General features: G+C 39.3%; 1 protein-coding gene across 2 annotated transcripts in view; it reads right to left on the bottom strand.

Moving 5' to 3' along the window:
* Positions 1–689: 689 nt before the first annotated feature.
* Positions 690–26,641, bottom strand: part of TYR (tyrosinase) — a 46,379-nt gene continuing 20,427 nt past the window's right edge. The window contains exons 4-5 of one of the 2 annotated variants that reach the window (XM_009968062.2): positions 9,771–9,952; positions 690–1,168 (exon numbers count right to left, since the gene is read on the bottom strand). In XM_009968062.2, coding sequence (XP_009966364.2) covers positions 945–1,168; positions 9,771–9,952 — 406 coding nt within the window. In that variant the 3' untranslated portion in view covers positions 690–944. The remainder of the gene's footprint in view (positions 1,169–9,770; positions 9,953–26,641) is intronic. The other variant, XM_032991000.1, reaches the window with a different exon arrangement.

The following is a 26,641-nucleotide window of genomic DNA, read 5'->3' as shown; positions in this document are numbered from 1 at the left end:
ACATGAGACTTTTTTAATATTTTCTCTCCACTGTCCAGTTGAGGAGGGGAGTGATAGAGTGGCTTGGTGGGCACCCAGTGGACAGCCATATTCAGGTCACCACACCTTGTTTTGTTATGTATGGATTACCTATATGGAATATATGCATACTGAGCAACCAGAAGTCAACCGTAATATGAACAGTCATTAAGTCAAACTGAACAGAGGAGGACATAGTGAGACTAGGTTTCATCTCCTAAAAACCTCTCAAGTCCCCAGACAAATGTAAGATGGTATAGAAGATGACTAACCGGAGCATTTAAGACAAGTGAGGAGTGGTTTCTGTGAGCCTGCTTTCTGCTGCTGATGGCATTCAATCAAGGACAAACAGCAAGCTGGAGTGAAAATATTTCTAGCCTAAAAGAAAAATGTTTCTATGGGTCATTCACTTTGCTCAGTCACTAAGCTCACTAAACTAAAACTAAAGGGCTCTTCCAGCTTGTACATTCACTAAATTCACTCACTAAAGGGCTCTTTCTGCTCTTACATTCAAACACAGAATGAATGTAGCACCGGTAGTGGCCAGGCACCTCTCACTAAATCCATTCACCAAACACCTGGATTGGGCTAAGGGATTGGAGCTTACAGTTGTATAAGAGCAAATATAAAAGCAGAGAATTATACATTAAAGACACCAACACACAAGCTGGTCTGGTTTCACAGGAGCATCATTTAATCAAGCATAGGAAATACATGGTGTTCTTTGGGTGTTATGTTGGGTCTGGGAGGTTTTTGTAGGAGTGGATCTGATACGATACTACAACACTGGAGGTTACAAGAGCCTTTAGGAGCAAGACTGCCCATTTTGCTTATGCAGCACACCTCAACAAGGTATTTGTAAACATGAATCAAACACTGCATGTTTGATTAGCACCTTAGAAACATCACTGAGTTAGTGGAAGCCTCTAGAAATTGGACTGATAAGATATATTGTTGTAATCTTCACTTTCTATGAGCAAGGGTTGTATCTCTGAAGAAGTTCCTCTTCTTTTCTTCTGGCAGGCCAGAATGAGCCCTGTGAGCACAGCAGTAATAATGCCTCCGATCACAGCTGCCCCAACCAACCAAGCCCAGATCTGACGGGCTTGCTCAAGGTAGGGTATTAAAAAATCCTGGAAGGAATCGAGTGCTGGGAAAAAACAAACAAACCAAACCAAAACAAACAAACAAACAAACAAACAAACAAACAAAACAAAAACAGAAAAAGAGAGATGATTTTACATGATGCAATGTACTGGAAGTTTATAGAAGTTGTATAACAGGTAATACTGGAAGGCTGAGTGAAAGAAGAGACTACATTGCCAAGAATTATATGAAGGTCACAAATAATTTTAAACAAATCTCTTTAGTCTTCATAGTCTATTTCTCAAGTTTCATATTAAAGGCAGGAACAGAGTTCACTGTCCCCAGTGCTCTTTATGGTTTTGTCAAAACTGTGGGACTATAACCCAGGAAGTTTGATACAGTATGACCAAAGGTCCTGTTAGCTCAGCATCCTGTTGGCAACAATAATTGAAGCAGACCACTAGGAAGAGTTTAAGAACAGGTCAAGCCTATTACAGTCCTTTCACAAAATACTTACCCAGCCTCCAACAATTTACAGCTCAGGGATTTCCTGAACCAGATGTGGTGTCATTGTATATAATGGTCATTGGAGAATTTTTTTTTTTTCCTTCCATCAACTTTTCTAGCTATTCTTTGAACTTTTATCACAGCTTCCTGTGGCAAAGAGATCCCTGCCTGAACTACATTTTGAGTGGGAAAAAAAGCTTTGTTTCACTAATTTTGAACCTATCCCCTTCTCATTTCATTTGATAGTTTTGTGTAGGGAGAGGCAGTAGATAATTATTCTCCGCTCACTGTCTGCACAAGAAATACTCTTTCTTTAGTGAATCCAGGTCAGATTCTCCCTGGTTAGATAATCACCTGCATTCTTGCTTTGTCGTATGAATGTATGTATCTGTGTCTCTGTTTTCCTCACTATGGCTTAACGAATTATGAAAACCCTGCCATTCAGGGTGCTCACTTCAAAATAGAGTTTCAGAAGTTGAGTGTACTCTATAACCTGTTGTCTTGAATTTGAGAAATGAGAATACCTGTACCCATGGGCCAAGGAGGGTTTGGAATCCACATTTCCCTATTACTAGCTTTAATTACTATTATTAGTTCTAATTATTAGCTATTAGGGGAGAAAAAAGCACCTCTTTGTGCAACTTCTCTGGGACCGTCTATGGTGGTTTATTTTTTAATAATGTTCATTCATCTGGACTGATTTAGATGTACTCAATTGTATTTAGTGTGATATATCCATATAAAGGCCATAAATGTCTTCCTGCCATCTTGCATTTTCAATGATGCCCAGAAGAGTAATCCCATATGTCTTCTTGGACTATGATGCTTCTGAACATATGCTGTTATGTGCACTGTGCTCTGTAAAGATGCTTTTGGTTTGCAGCTCCTTTAAGGTTAAGCTATTTTTAGCTCTTGAAGTCTGAATCACTTTCTGAGATGTAACTATGATTTAAGACGAATTTAGGATGAATATAGTTTGTTTGTCCCTACAACTCAGCATCACTTTGGGGAATGTTGAGTTGCTATTTCTCTGGTCTTTGTTTTCCAGTTAATCCAACTTTGTATTCTGAAACTGTATTTGTAGGAGTCTGCATGTTCAGCCTTTTGCTTCTAACCTCATTAGACATATAAGTGCTATATAACACTAAGATTACAAAAAAATTATGTTCTTGATGTTTCAGAGGGAACCCCACAAACCTCTGGGTACGAGGTACATTATGTCTTTAATCCTCCATTTATCATCTGTCAAATGAGGACAGTACCATCCACTGAATCCTTTGTATTGTGAATATAAATTAATATTTCTGCCAGTTTCAGCTACTATAGTGATCGGCAGCAGAGAAAAGTGTTAGAGGAAACATCTTCAGGATAGCATTTTAAGCATGCAATAAATCATGCATTAGACTACACACTGCTTAACTGAGAAAACAAAAATCAAAAGTAAAAGGGATTCGACATCTGGTTTGTAATGAATGCTGTCTGTGCTGTGTAGTGAATGAGATGAGGGTCTGGGGAAAAAGTAGTGTGCAATTAAAGATAATGCATACATGTAGAGGTGGAGGGTGAATTATGGTTATAGAAGCAACTTTAATGCTGGCATTTCTTAGCTTTGTGTGCTGAACTTTGTAACTCCAGTGTTTTTAACTCTGCTCTTTTATACTGCAAACATGTCTAAATTAGAAACAATCTGGCTATTTTAACCAAAGTATGTATATGATAAAAGAAAATGGATATATAACAGGAACTTGATACTGTTTTAATGTTATGGAAAAGGAGAATTATCACAGTTCTCTTCTTTTCAGAATTTATATGGGATATCAGGGTTTTCTAAGTGACATCTTAAATTCATACTGTGCCCTTGAACAAACTCTCTCCTCCATCAATATTACTTGGAGGTCTGAGCTATCTTCTTCCCGGTAAAACATAAGATGACTTTGAGATGATGAGTTGTCACATTTCATGGCAGGTCCTTTCAGAAGGGATTAATCTATTTTATTATATCCTGATAATCAGTCAAACATGCCCTTCTCTTGATTTTAGCCTCAGTCTGTACAGTTTCTGTAATTAACTCAAAGCCAAAAGTCACCTCATGGCATCTACTGCCTGTTTCTTTTTGTTGCATAAAAGGTGTTTGGTCTCATTACCATAAAGTTGCCATGGAAACTCTGGGTGTCAGAGTATGAAGCACTCCAGGACATCCCATCATCTGTTAATCTGTGATTCTAACAAAACAGTAAACCTATGGTTGGACTGGCTGCCCAGCCAAAATCATGCAAACTGGGATTTCAGGTATTCCATTACCATAATTCTTTAACCTCTAACTGTGCAAGGCCCAAGAGCGCAGCAACTGTGTTTGCTGATGAGTACCTGGGAAAAATGTCAAGGGAGTGGTGGTGGTGGGGATGACACACAGCTGTTTTGTGGGACACATTAGCCAATGCCAATTCCATTACTTTTATATCAGTATTTAGAGCCAAATGATAATCCTTCCTGGATGCTGCCATGAACATTGATTAAAACTGCCTGTTCAGTCAAAAGGTTCATGACAAAGCACAAGGAAGCCAGGTCAGACTGATGCTTGATAACTACCCTCCCATTAGTGACTAATACCAACGATATCTCCTCATCTTGCTCCTTCTGGTAGGAAAACAGTAGTGATTAACCTCAGCCATGGTTTTAGCATTTAATTCTTGACATTCTTCCTTCTCAAATAGAGTGTTAGCTCTAGGTAACAGCAACAAATAATTTCTTACTCTTAATACATCAAGTTGTTCTTTTTCCATGTAATGTAAATGAAATTTAATGTAATTTTAAAATACCAGGCAGTCCATTTTATGTGGGTCACTGGATGTCATTGAGAGAGTAGGAAGCAACAACAATGTAATTTTAAGGTGAAGCAATGTGTGTCTCCTATATGTAGGGTAATAATGTGGACTTTCTGTGATGATTGAAGAAGAAACGTGCTATGGCCAATATATTATTGACCATATTAAGATCTTCCTTTTGTGGTAATGTCGAACTACATTATCAATACAATAGCTCTCAAAGATGAAAAGAGCCCTGAATATTTAACATTTTTTTGAAAGAATATTTATATATTTTAGATATTACTTCTGTGTAAACTAAAGGATGGTAAAGTCTTTCCAGGGTGAATTCCACAAATTAGAAATAAAAACTCTGGCCAACCGAGAAATAAACAAAATAAAATTTCTGTCATTTATCTGTTGCTGTATCCCCATTGATATGTTTGCAGTCTTGCTATTCCATTTGACATGATTTTCTACTCTTAACATGTATGATTAATGGGCATTAGGTTTTAAAGCAAACCTGGAGGCAGAACAAACATATCTTAAGCTTGTAAAATTTTTCTTATCGTGAACAAGTTCTTCCTATTTGGTTTCTGCCATTTCTTATGTCTGTATGGTTCACTGACTGTGCCCTCTGTGTTGTCAAAGGAAATACCAGTGAGACTTCCACAATCAAAACTAGGAAGATGAGCTGGCGGGGATTCAAGTTATGGACTCTCTCAGTCTGTCTTAAGGCAGGATTGTTTGTCTTTGTAGTGATGGAAAGTTCATAGCTCCCACAGATTTCTTCAGAGTATCCTCATTATTGCGGCTTGGAAAGCCTTTTGTAATGCTATCTACTGACAACAATAAGAGAAAGTCTGGAGAAGACTGTCAGCCATAGTCTGCTATCTTTGGGTTGCAAGAGATGCCATGCAATGGGTAGTAGTGGGTTGTTTATGATAGAGTTACAGTAGCTAATAGTGTAAACTCAAACTACTCCTTTTCAGTTCTGCCCTCAGCCCAAGGTAGGTAAATCAAGAAACTTTGACCAATCTTTCATCATTTGGCTGTCTCTAGAAGCAGTCAGAATCAGACCATTTCTGCATGACTAACAACAGCTTAATAATTCATTTTTCAGTGCTGAAGTTGATTAAGAGTTGTCTCTGCCTATTACTTCTGTGTAGTAACATTGCTGTGGAGTCCTGCCCACTTGCTGGCAATGATGGCATATCCACAGAGTGGATTACTGGCAAAAATTTATTACTTTGGAGTACTGAGATGAGATAAATCAAACATTCCTGGATGTATTTATAGAACAATACTATCTACTTTTTTTTTGACAATCTCTGTTAACACTTGCACTGCATAAGCAAACTTTCATAGTTTATATAAATTTCTCAAAAAAGAGGTGAGATCTGGCTAAAGGATACCTGATATCATCACACTATATGCTACTAAGGTGTAATAACTCACCAAAAGATAGTTTTCTACCCCTAAATGTCTCCCAGCAAAAAGGAAAAAAAAAATCTGTATTTCTGTTCTTCCATTAAGCATCATTATATAACCATCAAGATATCTGCTCATATTCTTTATTCTGAGAAATATATTTTTGCATCCTGTTTTCTTTGGTTCTTTCCTGTTTTAAATAATCTACACCTCCTTATCTCTGCCTGAAGAAAATTTGGGGCCAAAATGCTCTCTTCTCATCTTTCTCATTTAATTCAGAAATATAATCCACTTCCCAAACCAGAATTTCTCAAGTATTATCACCTTTAATTGCTTTCTATTGTCCTGTCATCCACATTTTATTATTCGTGTCACTATTTTATCATAGGCTCTTACATTCACAATATTGCCCTTTCACATTGTGGCCAACAGCGTGTGCTCCTGAGTCGAGACTCATCAGAGTCCCTCCATGCTGGTATCATATTTGCCAGCTGCCACATTTTCTACTCACCTGGATGTGATTTTGCAACTAAATTGCTGAAGAGCCAGAAATAGAAATGGGCTGCAGTCTGACACTGGATCTGAGTTCTTTTCCTGCAACGCATGCATGAGCAACCTGGACTTCCACATTGCAATCACAATGCTCTTATCCCTTGCTTTTCTTTGAGTGTCAAAGATCCTTAATTAAGGTGTCCAAAAATTGCAAATTATAGTTAGGTTCCTCAGTTTATAACTGGGTAGCTGTCTGCTCTTCAGAAAAAAAAAAAAAAAAAAAAAAAAAAAGTGAATCATGCAGTTACACATGCAGTGGTCATCAAGTTATTCCCAGTGAGAGAGGAAGATTTTTGGGGGGAAAGTCAAGGCTGCATCTATGAATTTATCTGTTCTCATTTCTGGAAGAAAAAAAAAAAATAAAATAGAAAAGACTTAGTCCAGGCCCTGAAATGTAAGTGCTTGGAATAGCTCTTGCCATAGAAAGTTGTTTTGACAGCTATTGCTAGGTGGTGCCGTTAGTCTTCCACATCTTTTTTATTGATGCTAACAAATGTTCGTTTTCAGTAAGCCATGCGGGTTGTGGTAGTTTTACAGTTCATGGTTCTCATGCCAAGGAAAGCTGGGTGTCTGCTCCGGTTTCTGCTTGGATCAGCTCCTCAGGAACTAGACTCTGACATGTGTCTGATTCCCAAGGGATGGCTTTCCGTACACACTGTTTGTGACCACTTCTGCTTCAGGGCTGTTGTATGTATAAAAATAAATGAAGCTGCAATTAAAATAACCACATACTGTCACACACTGATTTGCTTTTCAGCGGAAAGCAGGGCTCCAGGTATCAGCTTTTCCTCCAGGGAAAAACAACAATAATATAATTTAACATTAAAATGCCATTTTGTCGTTGGATTCTTTCCAAATTTTATTTCTTGTAACCAGCCTCATCATGCTCTGTGTAGTCCTGCTTTATCTCTACCAAGTTGCTGGTGCTGCAACTCAGAACTGCTGCCCTTGCTGCTTTTCTCCAGCTTCTTTCTTTAAAAGCAAACAAGCCAGGTCTTGAGGACATGATGGAGCCAGGTCTTGTGTGCTCATTCCCCACTCTGTCCTGTCCTCTTGTTCTACCTTTCCTCTTCCTCCTCATGTGGAAGATCTTCAGAAATGCTGCCTCTTCTCAACCATGAAGATCTTTACTGATATGATTTCTTTTCCTCTGTATTTTTTTCCTATTTGTCTAGGAACACCTTGATGCCTCTCTCAGACTTTCTCTTCTCCCTTGAGAACACGAGAGATATCAGGGAGAGTCAGGAGGCTTTCCTGCTTCAGCTCCTCTACCAAGAAGTTCCTGTTTACTCCTATGTTCCTCTGAACAGGAATCCAGCATTCCTATCTGGAGAAAAGTCCAGGTTTAAACAATAGACTACTGAGAAAATCATTATCTGCCTTTTGAGATTCCAGCCACTTTCCATTTGTAACAAGTTCTTCCCTTCAGATAAGAAATAGCTTAAGCTCTCTTCTCACTAAGATTATCAAGGGATGGAGTGACACCTGAGGATTTTCTGGGCTTTTTAAATGAGGCTGAATTTCACTCTTCATGTTGATCTTTCAAAATAATTAAGGAACTCCTTACCTCTGTGCTAAAAACATGGGCAGAATGTAATAGGAATTTCATTTTCTGAGCACTGTGTACTCTCCTGGGAAAAGGGAACAGACCAGGAGGCAACAGAAGTGAATTGTTAAATGGTACGTAGTTTACCATTTGCTTCCTTTTGCAATACCAATTCAGGACTTGGTATTTCTGAAAGTGATGGTATTTGACACTCCTTTTGAGTGGCACAGTTCTAAGAATAATGTGAGTTTAGGAAACTAATAGCTTTCATTAAAAATAAGTATAAATATGTCTTCTTTTAATCAGGAATTAAGTTATGACAATGTGAATGACAATGAAAAAGTACTACTAATAAGATTAAAATAATAAATTTGAGAATATATTTGAAGGATTTATTAGATTATATTCTGTCTGGGGTTGGCCAAATTTTTTATGGCATATTAGGAGAAATGTTAACTTCTGTCTCTGGGTTATAGTACTATAACAGCCTTAAATGATTACACTGGAGATTTGCAGATACCTTTCTTACACATAAAGTAGTCAAAAATGTGTTTTCTAGATGACTATAAATCACAAGCTAGATTTTACATGAGAAGTGATCGAAGAAGCTAAATGCATGATTGGACACTTTATCAAGTATGCAGAAACCGTGCACCTTCATTAGTAAACAAACTCTGTCAGAAAAGCAGGGATGCCTTGAGAACTGATATTGTTTTGATAAAGACAAAAAGCAAGCTATGAGAATACTAGCATTGCTAAAATGTCCCTAGTGACCTTGCTATGTAGTTATTGGACTTTCAGCTCTTAATTGCCTTTTAACTGAAGAGAGATGTTCACAGAATATTTTCTGCCTTAAACAGAAAAAGCAAACATGCCCAGTAGCCTACCTGTTCATTGACCAGTGCTTTGCAATGATAACTACATCACACATCCCATGTAGCTTCTGGCAGTGCTGAGCGTAAGAGATGTGTCTGATCATTCCAATGGACCATGTTTCATAAAGGCCAAAGTATCTCAGCAATCCTCAGTTCCAGACAGCATTTTATCTTTAACAAAATGTAACCCTTCCCTTGAACAATAAGGAAACTGGTACTACTCAAGTGAAACTATGAGGTCTGCTACTATGAGCAAGAGGCCTGGTGTACCTGAGGTTCCTCATCAGCTACAGCCCCAAGGGCATCTGTTCTTCCTGTGCCTGAGAATGGCCAAGATGCCCAAGACAAAATTACCTCTGAACAGCAATGCAAGTCAAAACCATCACTAAACAGTGCAAAATTAATGTGATTAAATGAAATGAGCATTATGAATTATGAAGTTGTGTTCATATACATCACAATAAGGCAAGCAGTGTTGGCCTTTGGTGCCATGGTGAATTTTACTCTGGGTAGTTAAGGGATCAGATTACATTTTTAAACCAGAAAGAGAACTTTGGATCTGGCCTCCTTTAAACCATGTCCAGAAATCTGAAAATTCCACCGGTTTCCGTTTGTGTTTCACTGTAAAAGCTGAACTGGGCAAATGGCAGACTCAAAATCCAGCACTTTTTCTCCCCAGTTCTGATCACAAGCTGACCATTTGGATCCAATTCTGCTTTTAATATGCTCGTGTAGACAGCATTGATGTCAGTGACTGATTTGTGTTGCGAACTTTTCTAATGGTATCACATTGATGCTACATCAGACAAGAAATGTGAAAACAACCAGCTACAGTTTGGGACTATATTCAGGGAAAAATCTGAAATAGAAGGATTTTTAAATATCTTCTCATTTTACAGATTATAGGTTAGAGGCAACAAATTTGACATTTACCCAAAATAGTAACATTACCTGGTTCTTGCAGATACTCATAGTCATACCCCAGGTCTCTTGAAGGTTTAAAAAATTCTCCATTTCTGTAAAGGGGGATAAAGGGAACCATGTAATTTTCTCGATTGTGCCCAATGGGTGCATTGGCTGCTGGGTAAACTTCTAGCATGGGCCTGTGTCTTCTTAACCATTGCTCAAAAATGCTGTAGAAGAAAAAGCATGTCAATTAATGGTGGAGGTTGACAGAAATTTTCATCTTGAAAATTAAAAAGAAGTGTTGATGCTTTTTTTGTGAACCCTAGGGACAGAGTGGCATGCAATGACTTGTGTTTATCTGCATGTAATACTTTCCAAAGCATTTGGGGTTAGCTAGTTCAGTGCCGAGTTCCTGTGCAAGCCTACAAAAAAACAAATGCCTGCAGTACTTCAAAGAAGCTGAATATGTTTTTAAATTCCATAAATGCAGTTCACTGTCTCACTGTGACATGATTTCAATTTCTGCCCAGTAATTCACGTGGTTGTGAGGGTTAGAGAGAAAAGGATTAAAGACCTCAGTCCTTCCTCATTACCCTGAGAAATATTTACATATTGTTATGAATGGTCTTGTTGCCAGTTACACGGTCCTGTTCCCCTTTATTTTTCTACCAAGGGTTTTCATGCCTGAATTAAAGTATGGTTATACCATGGTGAGTTTGATATCATCAAGGGAGTGGAAACATCTGACAAAAAGGGATAAGCTATATAAGTCCAAAAACTTGATAAAGCAGGTCAGCTGTCAGGAAAGAGTCTCTCTGCAGCTATAGCTTCTTCACTGACCTTGGTGTCTGCATAGTTGTTTTACACATTCTCAATCCTCTCTCCCAGCTGCTGTTCTGCAGCTTTTTTTACCCTTTCTTAAATAAGTTATCATAGAGGAGCTACCAGCGCTGCTGATGGGCTTGGATTTGGCCAGTGGCAGGTCTGCCTTGCCACCAGCTGGAACAGGCTCCATCTGACATGGGGGCAGCTTCTGGCACCTTCTGATGGAAGCCATCCCTGCAGCCCCCTCGCTACCAAAACCTTGCCGTGTAAATCCCATACAAGCTGTTACCCACACCTCTGACCTCAGCTGCTCCCTTCCATTTTTCTCTGCCAAAGTTTCTCCCATCAGCAGTCTGTCAGCTGTCTGTTCTTTAATTTGGAGGCAGAAAGCTTAAAGGCTGCAGTTGGAAAGAGTTTCTATTGACATTTTCAAGTCAACTACTGGATGTGTTTGGAAAGCAAAATTAACAACCTTCCAAAATATTTTCAATTTTCCTCTTTGTGTCTGAGCTTTTTCTGCTGAGCTCTTCACTTTGTTTCACTCCTCAAATCCTTTCCCTGATCCCCTGCTGTTTACATGGTGATCATGGCTTGTCAACAGACACCTGGATCTGCCAGGCTGGAATAGGGGAAGTGGCAAAATGCTGCAGCAGAAGCAGATGCAGGTTCCTTATACATGAAGAAAGAGGACCCTGTGCTCGATCAGAAGATACTTCTAGAAGGGGGGTTATCAGCGTCAATCTCAGGGAGGAATCACTGAATTAATTTATCAGTTATGAGGGATGGAAATGGTCTAAAAGACCTGTAGATTGTACTTTAACTGAGACCTTGACACAACAGTTTCACCTCCCTGACACTGGCCACTGACTGGAGGACATAGACTTTACCCCCACACTCTAATTAATAACCAGCTGTTCAGAGACTTGAGTTATCTCAGAAACACAGACCCTACATGCAAGTGCACGGTAGCAACAGGATCTTTGCAGAGTATCCAGGAATTCTGCTGGTAGAAAATCTCTTGTCTTTGGGCAGAAATATTGAGAAACACTCTGCTTACCCCACCAAATTAAAGCCTTCTCACACTCATCAAAACAGAGATAGGTCCAAAACCTTGGTTCTTTTTTTAGAATCAAAAGATTTAATAGATGAAAACATCACTATGTTCATACACCTTGTCAACCCTTAACAATGCAGGTATTAATCTTGATTAAAATCTTCATTTGTGGATCTCTTCTTCAGTTAATATCATCAACCCTGTCTAGAAAAATTCTTGTCAGAATAATAACATTCATCTGAAGCTTTCAGATGGTTAAATTTAAACAATGATATCAAGGCTTCAACTGCAGTTATCACAAGAAAGTTTGAATAGAAAATCTCTAGTCAGGTTACATCTTTGGAGAACAGCATAGAGAAATGCAGTAATCATGAAAAAAGGCATAGAATATAAAGGAAACCAGAGCATCAGTTTAGCCAGAGGAGGGGTAGGGAGGTGCATTGGACTCCAATCCTTTCCATGCTCAGCTTTTACTTGTGTCTTAGGCACAACACCCTGACTATCAGTGACTTATTTTCCTATCAGTTGTAGGTGGGAGCTGAGATAGCTCTTCTCTGCAAGCACAGGGCTGTTAGATGTAGAGAGATACTTCGGTTATGGGAACATGGTAATATTTTAAGAAGAAGGCAGATATAGGACTTGGAAGAGGTTTTCAAAGTCTGGTGATGATCCATACTGTAGATTTTGAATGCTCAATCTGAGGTACTTCTTGAGACCTGATTTTTAGAAAACACTGAGCTGCCACATTCTGAAACCTGGAGGGCTGATGAGCACAAGGTTCAGAGTTAGAAGTTGTCATTCACCTTAAATAGCTTCATATGACATACCCTGAAATACAGCATCCCCTCCGAATGGCTTAAATGTTGGTGTTTCATAAGCAGTTTCAAGAAGAATACTTAGGCCAGTAATCTTTCAAGCAGAATGCAAATGCAAAGCATTTCCATGGAAATGAACATATGTACTTTTGGTATCCTTCATTTGCAGTGTGATTCTCACGTTAGATATCAAACTTTTCTTAGCAGTAGCAGGAACATTAAATTGTCTGCCCTTGCAGCTGATCTTTAGATTTAGACACAATTGTATGCCTCTAATTACTGATCTGATGAGTTATGCTGATACACAAGATATGTTGCACAATTTGAGTTGTTTATGAACAGTTCTCTCCTTTAGACAGCATGAAATCATATCTTTACTGAATCTGTTTCACCAAACATATCTGTATATCATTGTAGAAATCTCAGAAACATCCATTAAGGTTTTAAGTCATACTTTCCACTACTCCCTTGAGAGTAGCTAGCCCTGTGCATTTACCTTGGCTTTTTTTTTTTTTTTTTTTTTTTTTGACACATTAAAAGATTAGGATCATATGCTACTTGTTAATCAAGCAATTGGGTAAAGTTGCATTTATTCTTTCAACTTAAAAGCTACTTTCCATGTTGTTCAGTAAGATGAGCTCACAACACTTTTTTTTCTTGGCAAGATAATGTATGATTCTCTGTATTTTCATAAGGATATTCATGTTTTTCTTCTTTTACCTGAGAAAACTGAAAGATTTCATATATCAGTAGCATTTTTTACATCCTCATCTGTTTGTATTTCTCCTTTTAAAAGGGGGCACTGCCATTTCCCTGCCTGACTCATAATTTGTAGGAAAAGATATGGAAGAAGCAACATTACCTTGCCTTTCAAGAAAGGTTTCCCAGCTGGGTGGAAAAAGAAACCTTCCAATTGCATCCAGCTGGGGAAAAATTCCATGGAGAGGGTATGATTTAAGCAGTATGTCTGTTGTGAGGTACAAATAGTTCTTTTTAGGCACCATAAGGCATTTCATATCAGAGAGTTACATTTTATGATGCCCCAGCTGAGTCTGTTAACTCCCTTCATACATTTTTAAGGAAAATTGAAATCCTGAAGTAGCCTATGGCTTTTTGTATCAGCCAGGTGGTGACATTGACACAGTGCTCCTGTCCTTGGGGACTTGTCTTAACTGAGAAGATTTGGGCCAAAAAAAAGTTTATCTGGAGAAAATAATCTCACTGTCTTTTGTTTCAGAGCCACTGAATTACACATTTTAGGATACTTTTTTTCCCCTCAAATAAGGTACTTGCTCCATGTCTGTCTACATTCAAGGCAGCTAGCATCAAATGTGTTCTCCTTCATGAAGGGTTACCCTTTCTTTTAGGCAAAGAGAACACATCTGACCAGCTACGATGGATCATCTGATAATTCTTTCATGTGCCTTGGTCTACAGAGACAGTTGCTTTATCTGATAACAGGCATATGGATTCTGTGACAGAGGGAAATCAGTGCTTCCATTATCAGATGTTGATCCACTTACTGTTGATAGAAGATTTCTTCCCTTAAAAGCAGACATGTTGGAAGTTATTTCCTTTTAGTACCTTGAAAATATATACTTGTTTTCTATGCTTTGCTCAGTAGCTGCAAACTTGGAATTACTTAGGTCTGCAGAGTTAAAGCTACATGCAGAGAAACAAAATACTGATTCAATTAGCTGGTCTCTTCTTGGAGTGACAAATTTCCCAGTAGAAAACCCATGTTTGCGGCAAAGCAGCAGACCTGAACTCCCTAGATTAGTTGGTTATCCTGACAGAAGACTGCTATTATGATCTCTTCATATGAACCTCTGCATCGTCCCCTGGCCCTGACAACCTAACAAAACAGGACTATGAACTAAATGACATCTGAAGGGCAATTTTATTCCACGTGGCCTCCCTTTATTGACATAATGAGGCTACAGGTAACAAAAAGATCAGGGCTCTGTGATATCCAATCTCCATATTCCTTCTGTGCAAAATAAAGTACTGGGCAGAAGTTCAGTGAAAGAGAAATCTGTCTGACTCCTACAGCAGTCTGGTTAGTTACTTTCTTCCTCAGCATGTAGACAAAGAAGGCAAGAAGATAATTAGTTATTTGTACAGGTTGGAGTGATATTTTCCACAGACAAAGACTTTTTTAGCATTGCAATCCCATCTAGACTGGTGTCATTTGGGAGATGTTGGCAGTGTTGAAGAAAGCAGATGGGATGTGAGCATGGTGGGGAAGACAAGGCAGGATAAAGGAAGGAAGAGAAGAGCTAATCAAAAGTCATCAAGAATTTTATTCAGGAACGGAAATGGGGAGAACCCAATCTGGGATCTAGCAGGAATAAACCATAAATTCTTCAGGGTCACAACTCTTACCTAGAAGGGTCACGAGCAATCAGGGCCTAATAAATAAAAATCTAAAATAAGGAAATTAAGTAAATGAAATGGAGATTAGTCTCCTGATAGCCCTACTGTCCTTTGTATTTATTCAGTGTCAAGTAAAAGTGACTTGGAAGAGGTAGTTTTTATTTAAAGGCCTTGAACAGATTAAAAAATAATTATATCTAGATTAGAGAAAAGACTGTTTCCATCTGGGAGGCTTCTTCCTTCCCTCAAAGTAATGAAAGTGCCGAAAGTGTATGTCCCAAATAAGAGGCTAAGGAACCAAAAGAGATAGGAGAATAATTTGAATTTTGAAAGATTCTCTGTCTCACATTTAGAGATCAAAGAGGCTCAGTTTCTCTATTACACTTCTAAAGTAGAAATTATTTTGTAGTGGGTGTATTATTAAAGTAAATATTGAAGGTTTTAAAACTACGAGATTATGATCATCAACAGTGTGTGCAAAGATTATTTCTGTGATAAGAAATAGAAGTTTAATATTATATAATGGCTTTAATTTAGTCTAAAATAAGGTTCAGTGTTTGTATTTAAACATTGGAAAAAAACTGATCTAGGCAGACGATATATTAACTATGACTTAAACCCTCTGATTCAAACAGACATCACATGCTTGATGTAGAAATAGCTCAAGGAGGTTACCTGGTCAGAAGGATTCCCAAAAAGTCATAAAGGCAAAGAATATCCCTCCTGCATATTAGAGAAATTTTAGAAAATGTTAGAAGCCCCATTCTACTTTGCCTAAGTTCATACTAGACGTGCTGTGATGGAGTGGGACCTCAGCTTTGGGGCCACTTTGTGCCTGCCAGACTATGATACCCCTCAGAGTCAGATTATACCACTGCAAAACATGAAGTCTCAATTTTATTTAAATTTTTTGCTCTATATGTGTATACATATCTCTCTAACTGTTAATGAGCTTAATACTAGTGTGTACCAGCACTGATAGGTCTAAAGAGCTGGTATGTGGTAAAAAGTATTAAAGACTCCGGTCTGGTATGTTGATGCTTTGGTAGTTTAAATTTTCATTCAGGGGAAATAAACTTTGCTTTTGCAAAGAGTTTTAGTGTGATAAGGTGCTTTTACAGAGAAAATTAAAGCCATCTATAAAAGACATGGACATATCACTTCCATTTAATTGCATATAAATGGACCTGAATATTTTCCTTGTTCTGCTCCATACATATGAGATTATACAAAGAGCAATGAAATGAGCCTTAGTGGAAAATTAATTTGAAAAAAAACCCTTGGTTTAAAGAGTGGGGGGAAAATAAGATTGATTTGTGGATGATTAAAAAAAAAAGGCTTCCGATATATATTTCTGAATTCATATTATTCTATGAATAATATATGCAATGGGATTATAGCTAATGAAAGGATGAGTCAAGAAATAAATGGGTTTATGTTGCCAGTGGGAAATCTCAAGCAGAGGATAAGAGCACTGCTGTATATAGGTTGGATAACTTCATACTGTTCCAGATACTGTTGTGTACTCTGAAAAAAGATGCTGCTCACAGGAAAGAAATCTTAAAACCTAGAAAAAGTTGACTACTACAATAAGAGTAGGCATTTTATTTATCATTTTGAAAAGTATCTTTCCTGGTAGCCATTTCCCAACAGTGTACCTCCACAGTCATGAGCAGATCTACATTTGACCAATTGCAGTGTAGGAGGAGAAACCAGACCTTAAATATCTGTTATTAAAGATTTCTTTGTATTGGACCACTGCAGAGACACTGCCACGTAATGTAAACCTAACTGGACTTTCAGGAAGGTTTTCAAGAAGTTTAATCCAGTGTATTTTACCTTGCAACTAAGGACAGCTAGAGGGAAGGAAAGGGGGAACAAGAGGGTTCGGTACCTCTATATGAATTGCTTTGCCATGCAACCAGGAATATGTGGGACACTGCAAGTGTCCCCAGTGGGAAGACTACATTCACCTTATAGTGAAGGTTCGTGGTCACTCTGGTTCCTGCTTTCCTCTTGCCTCCTACCTTCTTGTCCTCACTTTCCTTGTAAGCGTTTGCACAACCATGCCGTAACAAGGATTAAGGAACTGATTTGGTTTAAAACCAAACATCTCATTTGTTTTCATTTGCTCTGGGATAGCAGAGGTGAGATAAATTCATGGACCCGATTAATGATGTTTTTCCATGATGGCCAGTACCAGCACAAAAGAGGAACAGAGGTGAGCACCTACAGATTGCACTAACTGGTGAGCAGGACCATTTCTTCTTCTTAACCTATCTGTCAGGTTAAGATGACTTAAAGCAACAGTGAAACTTTGCCCATTGTTTCTCAATAGCCTCATCTTCATTTCTCCATGCCTCAGATAAGCCTGCACACAGTACTAATGGTTCAGCTGTTAGATGGCAACTTTGTAAGACATTAATAACTTTATCACATTCAAATCTGAAACCATGTCACTAGCTGTGCCAGATTTGACACAGACTTTCATTCCTCACCTACAGTTGTGAGACTGAGGCTAGATCAGTCTGACTATGGCAGAAGGAAGGCAGAATATTGTTGCTTAGAGCTCATTTATACAATTTATTTCAGTATCATGAGATCTGACATTCTGTAGAAGAAATCTGGCAAGCAACATGTATTTGCATTTGGAAAGAAAGGGAAAAGGAAACAAATTGAGGAAAGCTGAAATGCCAGTCCAAGGACTGTGATTACACAGTAGTCATCACTTTAAAAGTTGGCACTAGTCAGCTGGTATTACAAAGTCACCTCGGGTAATTCCCAACTCAAGCATTTGGGAGAAACATTGGTGCTTCAGTCCTGGAAGAGCTGCTGATGCTGAGGTTGTAAAGTCAAGGCACTGTACTGTTTGCCAATGTATGAGGTTATATTGCAGTGTCCTTTTTTTTTGCTTTTTGTTTTAAGTTGGCTAAAGACACTACAGGGATTCTCTGGCCAGTTGAAAACAAATTACACTAGTCATAATGCAAGTGTCTGATTAAAAATTAAAATGCTGCCCTCAATTATTTTGAGAAACCCATCCAAGGCCTCTGAGGCTATGCATCCCATGCTGCTGAATCACTGCTGAGGACTGCCCTGGGTTACAGGGCTGGCTCTGTGTCTAGTCCCAGCTGCTGGGGAACATCCAGGCTTCTATCATCAGCTGCAAGCTGCAGCATGCAGCAAGTGTCCTTGGGCACAGCGCCTCTTCCACAAACCCTTGAAATATCACTGTCAAGTTACTTCTGTGCCAGTCTCTGGACCAGCTACCAGAGACCTGTTTGTGCATGTGTGCATGCCTGTGTCTGCCTGTGGGTGAGGCAACTGGGAGATCGGGGGATCCAGTCAGTTAATGGGTAGACTGGGTGTCTACAGTCAGTTACCGGGGAATCCAGACTGTCTTAGTATAAGCTATCTATATGTATGTATATTTTCCCATAACAGGCTTTCATCCTGGTCAGCCAAAGAGGGCAAGAGGATGACATTGTTGGTACTGTTGGAATTTTTGTGAGTGCTATATTTCTTGTGTTGATCTGTGTAGCTGGTTAAGCACATATGCATATATGCATATACATATGTGTAACTTCTATGTCTATGTGTGCCTATTTGGAATACATGCTCGGCCCCACTACTGATTGGACCCAAGAACATGGAGCTGTGGTAGCCATACCACATTTGGGCTTCTAGATTTGTCAACCTCTAACACTTTAAACACAGAGTAGCACAAAACATAAAAAAAAAAAAAAAAAAAAGGATGTTTTAATGCAATGGAGCTGTTCCTTCATGTAATATTGTGCTTCTATTTTTTTTCTTGGAGCATATATTCCCATGTAGGTCGATTGTATGTCTCTGACGTATGAATACTCATTTTCAGGAAAGGTCTGGCCCACTTCATTGTTTCCTTTTACTCCACCTTCTGAAAGAAAAGGTTGTTTGTTTTTGTGGACCACAGTAGAATAGACCACCTGCAACACTGAGGGACAATGTGCAGATGACATGAAGACCCTTACCTATCCAGTCAGATTGATATGGGCTGCAGGCTGTCTCCTAAAGGATCATTCTCTGGATGAGGCATAATAATGTACACCATGCTGACACCTTCCCACCCGTTACAAAGTACCACTAGAGCCAGGGAGCCATGTGGAGCCTGAGGATCTTGGCTCTGCTCTGCTTCACCATCCCACTACAAGCATCTGTACTTCCTTCCATCTCCTTTGTTCTCAATTATGGCACTGTACAAGCTGGATGCTTGGAAAATGTCAGATAAAGGAAATAAGGAGGAGGGAGACAGTAAAGGTATAGTGCCACATAACCAATCCTATTTAGGAGACAACCACTGCCAATTTCTTTGCCCATATCCCACTTCACTGAAAGTTTCAAAGTTACTGCAGCTGATGGGATTATGAGATATTTTTAATATTCCCTCTACTGATATGATTTAGAGTAGTTTGCTGCCTTATCTTTAAAATACCCTCAACACCTCTGTAGGATTAGGGGAAGAGAAGGGTCTTCAGCATTTCCAGCTGAAACTGTCAAAGTTAGAGTTGACTCTTTAAGTCAAAAACTGTGAGTATCCATAGCCGTTTGGAAAAGTTATAGTTGGATGTCTCATTGCTGCTTAGCTTGCTTATTTGGGTGTAGAGAGCTACATAGCTTCCAGTCATTGCTCCAGTAATCATGTAGTACTCGAACTGTTTATCTTCTAGAATATAAAAGGCAGCAGCTCCCAAGCCTCTGTTGTGAGAGAAAGCTGCTCAGGCAACCAAGTCCTGCAGAGGATTCGATCCTGAGCAGAGATCATTGCTGGTGGTGTAGGACCATATGCTGCTCCTCTCTTGGAGAGGCTGCTGAAGTCCTACATTTATATTCCCCGTTTTCTGTGCTGATTTTCTTGAGTCACATTCCAAAATGCCTAACTCTTCCCAGGAAACTCATATAGCTACTTGGCACTTCAACCCCACTAAGCCTGGGCCATGGCTTCCATATCACAAAGCCTAATACGCTGAGCAGCCCTGTAACCCACTTTCCTAGTCAATTAATCTCACAGAAATATCCTTGTTTTCTGCATTCTCAGAAAATTTGGTATAATAAACCAACAAGTGCTGAGCCCATCTTATGTTTGATCCATTGCTGATGGATTACAACATAAAGACCTTTACTCTTACTGCACAAGGAGATAACGGATAAGCTGAGCATGACACATTGTTCATGACACTGAAAGCAGAAGCTTAATGTTGAAAATAGTGCAGGAATCAGCACAGAGGAATGCCAGTATTACCTAGTGTAGGACTAGGTAGTGCCTCCTTGTAACCCAGTTATTGACAAAACAAGCTAACTCCTGTATAAACTTATTCTGCACAGCTGCTGGAAAGAGTTTAGGTGCAGCTTAGCTGGGCTGAGATTCAGTCAGGTATCTGATCTAAACTCTGTCACTTTTCTTAGTCAAGCCAGTCACTGTTTTACACCAATGAAAGTCAACAATGACTCTTCCTAGGTGCAGGAGAGAAGTTCTTGTTACTTAAAATAGTTGTCATTATGTGTGTTGTTTCATGCCCTGCTGTCAGACCAGGTCAAGGTTTGGCTAGAAATATTTTTCTCATTCAGATTTAGGTCTCCAATGATGTCCAACACTGCAAAACCCAAGATATAGGTGATACAGGATGGTGTGTCCTGTATGCTTTGTAAATAAGGAAATACAAACATCAGTTGTATGGAAAACAAAAACAAAAACAAAAAACAAACCCAAATATTTGCTGGAGTGCATACCCTGTGTTAACTTTCTCAGTTTCATCTTTGCCATGGTTTGCAGCTAACAGAAAAATATCACTTGAAGTAAGAGATAGTAGAAATGCCAGCTGCTCAGAAGTTTAATAATTAGTTTCCCCTGAAGATAAAGATAACAAGCAGATTAAAATGGACTGCTGTGGAGGTAGCTGGACTGACTATGTAACCCACTCCTTTGCTCTGTGATTTGATTCAATTCTTTTGAGACTGAGAGATTGTCATTATTGAGGTTCACAAGGGCATGTAATATATAAATCACATCTATGGTATTAAAGTGATAATTTCTTTTAATGAATAGAAAGTAGCTACACATGAGTGAGAAAAGTACCATGTTTTCCTGTGATTTTTTACAATTAGCTATTATTGAAGAAATGCTGCAGGAAGAAAATTCAACTCTATGCTAGCTGTCTGTATCAGAGCTTGTCTTGATCGTTGTGTCACAGAGAGAGCTTTCTCCTCCTCCAGTGTTAAGAGAATAGGTGAAGACTAACCATGTGGCTCTTGCCAAGTTTCAGGGCAAAGTAACCTTTCCTTTTAAAAAACACTAATCACTTCCATAATATGTAGTGTAAAAAGTCATCCATTCTCTAACTGTGTTGGCTGAACTGAAATCTTGAAGTAAGACTGATATGAAACATGCACTTTAAATGGCACTATTTGAACTGAACCTCTGATATTATTGATTTTTAAGAGCAGAATGGGTCATTACAAACATCTAGCCTGAATAATGACGTAGCAGTGAGAATGCCAACTACTGTATTTCACATATAATCCAGAAGATGTCTGTTTAACCTTTCTCTTGCCATTCCCCTGAGGCAGGGTGGATCAGCAGCACTATAGGCTTTATGTATGCTTAATCAATAAAAAGAACATTTACCTCCAGAGCCCGTTCCTTGTCCTTATTTCTCTCTGTCTCTGATTCTGTATGGTTTATCTGTGGATTGTCAGAGGACCTATTTAAGAGTGTTGGTTACATTAGACGCAGATGCAACCTCAAGTGTACTATGTTGACTCAACCCCTGTCTGTCCAACAAACAAAGCAGGGAGGTCTTCTGGAGGAGGGTTGCTTTAAACCTATATTCCTTCACTTTTGCTTCTGGCCACCCCTCTAGCCATGGTACAGGTTAGACGGACCTATGGTGTGACCCTCCAAGGCTATTCCTACACCCCTTTGGGTGGTCTGCAACTGCAATAGCAGGAACTGCCCAGGCTTACTGAAATAGATGTTAGAGTCCAACTCCAGAATCTTGGTGTAAGGTTTTCTGTTCAGCCCTAGGCACAGTGATATCAAAGGAGATACTGGGGAGTTGTGTTTCTCAGCAACACCCCAACCTTCCCACTTACACTCTGTTTTCCATGGATATATTTATGTGGTATTTTGCAGTAGATGTGAACTCACTCTACCCACATACTGAGCCCACTTTGGGTGAGTCAGCCCCATCAAACAAGCTGAGTAGCTCTGGTTAACATGATACTAAGCCTGAGAGGTTAAGAGGGGAAGGTTAGCAGCTCTGGTTCAGTGCCAACTGAGGGCTTGTGTTAACAAAGGGGGTGTGTGTCCTGCACATTTTTGGACACCCCCAAGGGGAAACAAAATCAAGACAAATACTTCCCTGTTTTAATTTCTAAAAATTTTCATGCTTAATTTTCCCACCCCATCAGTACTGATCTGCTCTGTATCTCATACTTGTAGGAGTTTGTGTGTGCCAATAAAGTTTGTGACCAAAGCCATTCCTGGCCCACTCACAAATGAAATGCTCTGCTGGAGAGCAGTTTTCTTCCTCTGATGCCCCTGGTAAAACAGAGCTGTTTTCTGTGACAGGGTGGCTTCCAGCCCAGGAGCTGCTGGTCATGATGTGATTTTGTTAGGCATCAGAGAAGGGTCAGAGTTGGGCTACCTTGCTGCTGTGCCTCAGAGCCTGCTGGTGGGATGTAGCTATGCATGATCATCAGGGCTTTCTTCCCAGTAGGAGCCCTGTAACGCACACAATGGAGGGAGAAAAGGCAACTGCCACCAAGATGCATTGTAAAAACATAATTAATTCCCCCAAGAGCTTTGGAGGTGGGGAGATAACTTTCCCAGGCTAAGGATTATTACATACACAAGTAATGGATCACATATCTTAGGCATTACATGTGCTGTGGGCAGTAGTATTATAGTAATTTCTGAACTTGAGTTTAAACAAACCCTCTGTGCTAGATGTTGTGCAGAGATAAAAAGAAGTATTTTGAGTGGACTCATTCAATCAAAAGACAAAAAGGTGCCTCAGCAGACATGTTTGCATCTGAGCTGGTCGCTAGTCAGTAACTCTTTGACTATAGTCTTACTAACCATAAGCGGGGCTCTAAAGGAGATATCTGCATCCAAGGTAACCTCCTACATATTGCTCCTCACTATTCATAGCTCTACAGTTAAAATGGTTTATGGGGGCTTCTTTGGATATCGTGCTACTACTCCACAATGATCACATCTAAGTGCTTCTCCACTTGTCCCTTGCTTCCTGCTGCTTTCCCTGTCTGCTTCTGAAGTGGGCTTTTTCCCCTCTTTATCCATCTTGCATGCATTCAGCATATACATACAGTCCCACTTAAACCATACAACCCCCACCAATATTGTCCCACCACTCGAATCTCTGCCACACCATGAACACAGTTCTTTATTTTTCTGCAGTAACATTTTATAATCCCGATGTTTAATTCCAAAAAGCAACCTAAAGGTTATGGACATGTATCCCAAGTAAGAAATGACTGTAACACCCACCAACTTCCACAAGATTTCACTCAGCTGATAGATATCAAAAGATATATTAGCAAAATGAAAAAGCTTTTAGGAGGTAAAGTAGTATTTGGGAGCATTAGGGGCTGTCCAGCTACACACCATCATCTCAGCTCTGTTCTGAAATGGTGCAAAACATCCCTAGGTTGGGAGCAGATCCCAGAGGCTTCATTCATGAAAGCTGTACTTGCTTACCCCTGGGCATAGCAGTAGCTCAGCAGTGTTCATGGTTTCACTGAGTGGAAGGACTTTAACCATGTTTCACCTTCATGCCAGAGATAATTATGGACATGACTTCACCTCATCCACTGCCTTTACCCAGGCACTTAGGAAGGATACAGTGCTGGGCACGGTCTGTAAGATCCTGAGCTGTCATGATGCAGAAGCGCTGTGGGTTTACTGTTACTATGGGAGGAGGTATATTGCTAATGGCAGCCTCTTGACCTGCCTTTGTCTAACAGATTTCATGTGGCTCCAAACCATAGTTCATTCAGCTCCAGAAAAATATGACTTTTAGGCTGTGTCATCATTTTTTGCAAACATACCTCATAAAGTAATAACAGTCTTGATGTGCACATATCAAGGAAGAAAATTAATCATGTGCTTAGTGTCTATGCAGTGATTTCTCCATTTTTACACTGCTTTGTCATTAGCTGATATATCACTGTATTACAATCTCCATCTCAGCTGTGCTTAAGTCACTTGTTTTGCTGTCTCTATATTTCCATGTATCAAATGGGGAAAATAATTCCTTGGCTTCATGTTTTGTCTGTGTTGTCTCCAACTGGAGACAGTTCAGGGTAAGGAATGATTCTTATTTCATGTATTAAACAAGTCTGGAAACCTAGTGTTGCCTTACAAGAATTTCTAATGATTCTTTATGAATGCTTTCACTCCAAATGTTCCAAATTCTTGAAGCAAATAGTTTTTAACTGCTAAAAAAAAAAAAAAGTTCTTGTTTCCTGTCAACATTTCAAAACAGGAGAACAACTTGGTTTTTCTTGTGCCATTTTTTGGTTTAAAAACCTGAGATGACATTTAAGAGAAAATGAAAATGTTCTGTTTCAAAAACAGAGAAAAAATAAGAAGCTTTTATTTTGACATCTCCTGGGAGTGAAAATCAAATTTCCTCTTGTTATTTTCCAACAAAATCACTTTTGATATAATGCTAAATATATATATTTTTTTTTGAGTGGAAGAAGAGGCTAATGTGATGGTGAGTATATTAAGTCCATGGGTACTGAAAGTGTCCATAAAGTTGGTTTAGGGAATGGGATGTTGCTGGCATGCAAATCAGGATGTGTAGATTTTGGGTTCTAATATATTTTTGAACATGTTGCTCCATATATGCTTTTCATTTCAACACTTCACTGATAAGAAATGTGATAAGGAGTGTTTTATTATTAGATCCTTAGATAAACCAGAGTCTGGCATTTCCTAAAGCTCTCAGCTCCAGCCACTGAAGCAGAAGAGGTTATTTTAGCATCCTGCAGAGGAGTCTATGGCAGCTGATGTTGCTGAACGGCATAGAGACATTTGCCTTGATTAGGCAGAATTTGTGGCATTTTCATCAGGCTATGAAGCTGATGTGTAGAAGAGTTTCTTCTGCCCCTGCTTGGAAGTGTGCATGTATGTAAGGGGCTGTAAATGAGTGTCTCCATTGCCTATGTGACCTTATGCTTGACTTGGATTCCTTTCACCAGACTGCATGTATACACACACAAATACACATGCACACACTCCCACCCCTGAAGGCTTTTTTCTCTTTGATGCAAGAATTTAGTCCCCTGTGATTGATAACAAACAAAAGAGTAACTGAAGCACCAAGATCAGCATAGGGATGTCCAGCTGTCTCTTGTCATTGTCATTTCATATAATTGTAAATTAAGCAACTGCTATCTTCTGTAGCTCATGTTGCTTTGATACCTGAGAGCCATAGTCAGAGGCTAAGAATATGCCAGGCATTGCACAGACCAGCACAATTAGACAGTCCCTTTATGACAGAGCTTGTAATATACACATAGGACAAGGGACAACAGATACATACAAACAGATGGGAGGAGGACTAGGCAACCATGCAGTGGGACTGGAACAGTCCACCCACTAAGTGAAGGCTTCAGCTTACTAATGTCTGAGCTTTTCTGTGTCATGTTGAAGGGAAGAACAGTGACTGAATCTGTGGATGTGTGGGTTAACAATGCCCAGCCAGGAGGAATATGGAGGGACTTGTCCGAATGCCAAACAGATGTATGATATTGATACAACAAACTTATTGGAGGGGTGAGTGAATTCCTTAACAATGAATAAGGAATGATTTGGTGATGAGGAGTCAAGGGCCTTGAAAATAGAGACCAGCAGATCATCTGATGTGATAGAGAGACAAGAAATGATAGAAGGGTATGAACAGAGGAACACCTGGGCATAGCACTAGGTTAATGCAATGATGGTTGCAGCATTATTCTGAGCTGTGCCATTACTCATGAAAGCTGGAGGAAAAGTCCTGTAATCCTGGTATCACTAGAACTGACAATCTGAGTCTAGCTGTGCAAATAATCTAATGAGACTAGATTTTAGAGATGTGAGAGACTGAAATCCTACAGCCTATTGTGTGTCTCTAGAAAATCATTTCTAAATTGCTTGTGCTAAAATCAGGGCATTTGAAAGTCATCCACATTATTGTAATAAACCCTGTCCATTACTGCAGAACTTAGAAACGAGGTGAGAACCAGGGCCTTATTGCATTAGTTGCTGTACAGGTATAAAGTAGTATGGAGATCTTTAATGGCAATATATTTTAGACATTGCTATTTAGTTTTTCTTACAGTTTGCAAGGGGAACTTATGGGATGTGGAAGTCAAGAAGAGAAGAGGTGCAGAACAAATGAGAAGAAAGATGGAAGAAACATTCAAAGGACAGAAGTGCAGGGAAAACTTGAAGATACTATGTGGCTATAGGGATGAAGGCTCTGAAAGAGTTGGAACAGAGGAAAGAGTTTCTTTTCAGAGAACAGAAAACACCCTAGTGAGCTCAAGTGGGACTGTGGGCCCTTGCTTTTACTGCTTGTGCAGCTGCTCCTTCCAGCTTGAGTGGGTTGACTCCTCCCTTGTCATTCCCTTGTGCTGACTGTAGAGCATATCTGAATAGCAAAGAGATTTGCAATTAAGAGAAATGCTTCAGAGAGCTAAAAAAGCTCTCATTTTTGCTGAATGTATATTTTGTTGCATCTTTTTTTAAGCCATTCAATTAGCAATTATTAATTTTCAGGGTAGTCACTTGCTTTTATCAA

This window comes from Tyto alba, unplaced genomic scaffold, assembly GCF_018691265.1.
Source record: "Tyto alba isolate M040663 unplaced genomic scaffold, T.alba_DEE_v4.0 Super-Scaffold_2, whole genome shotgun sequence".
In the NCBI taxonomy this organism is placed as follows: Eukaryota; Metazoa; Chordata; class Aves; order Strigiformes; family Tytonidae; genus Tyto; species Tyto alba.
This window is presented reverse-complemented; position numbering and strand designations above follow the sequence as displayed.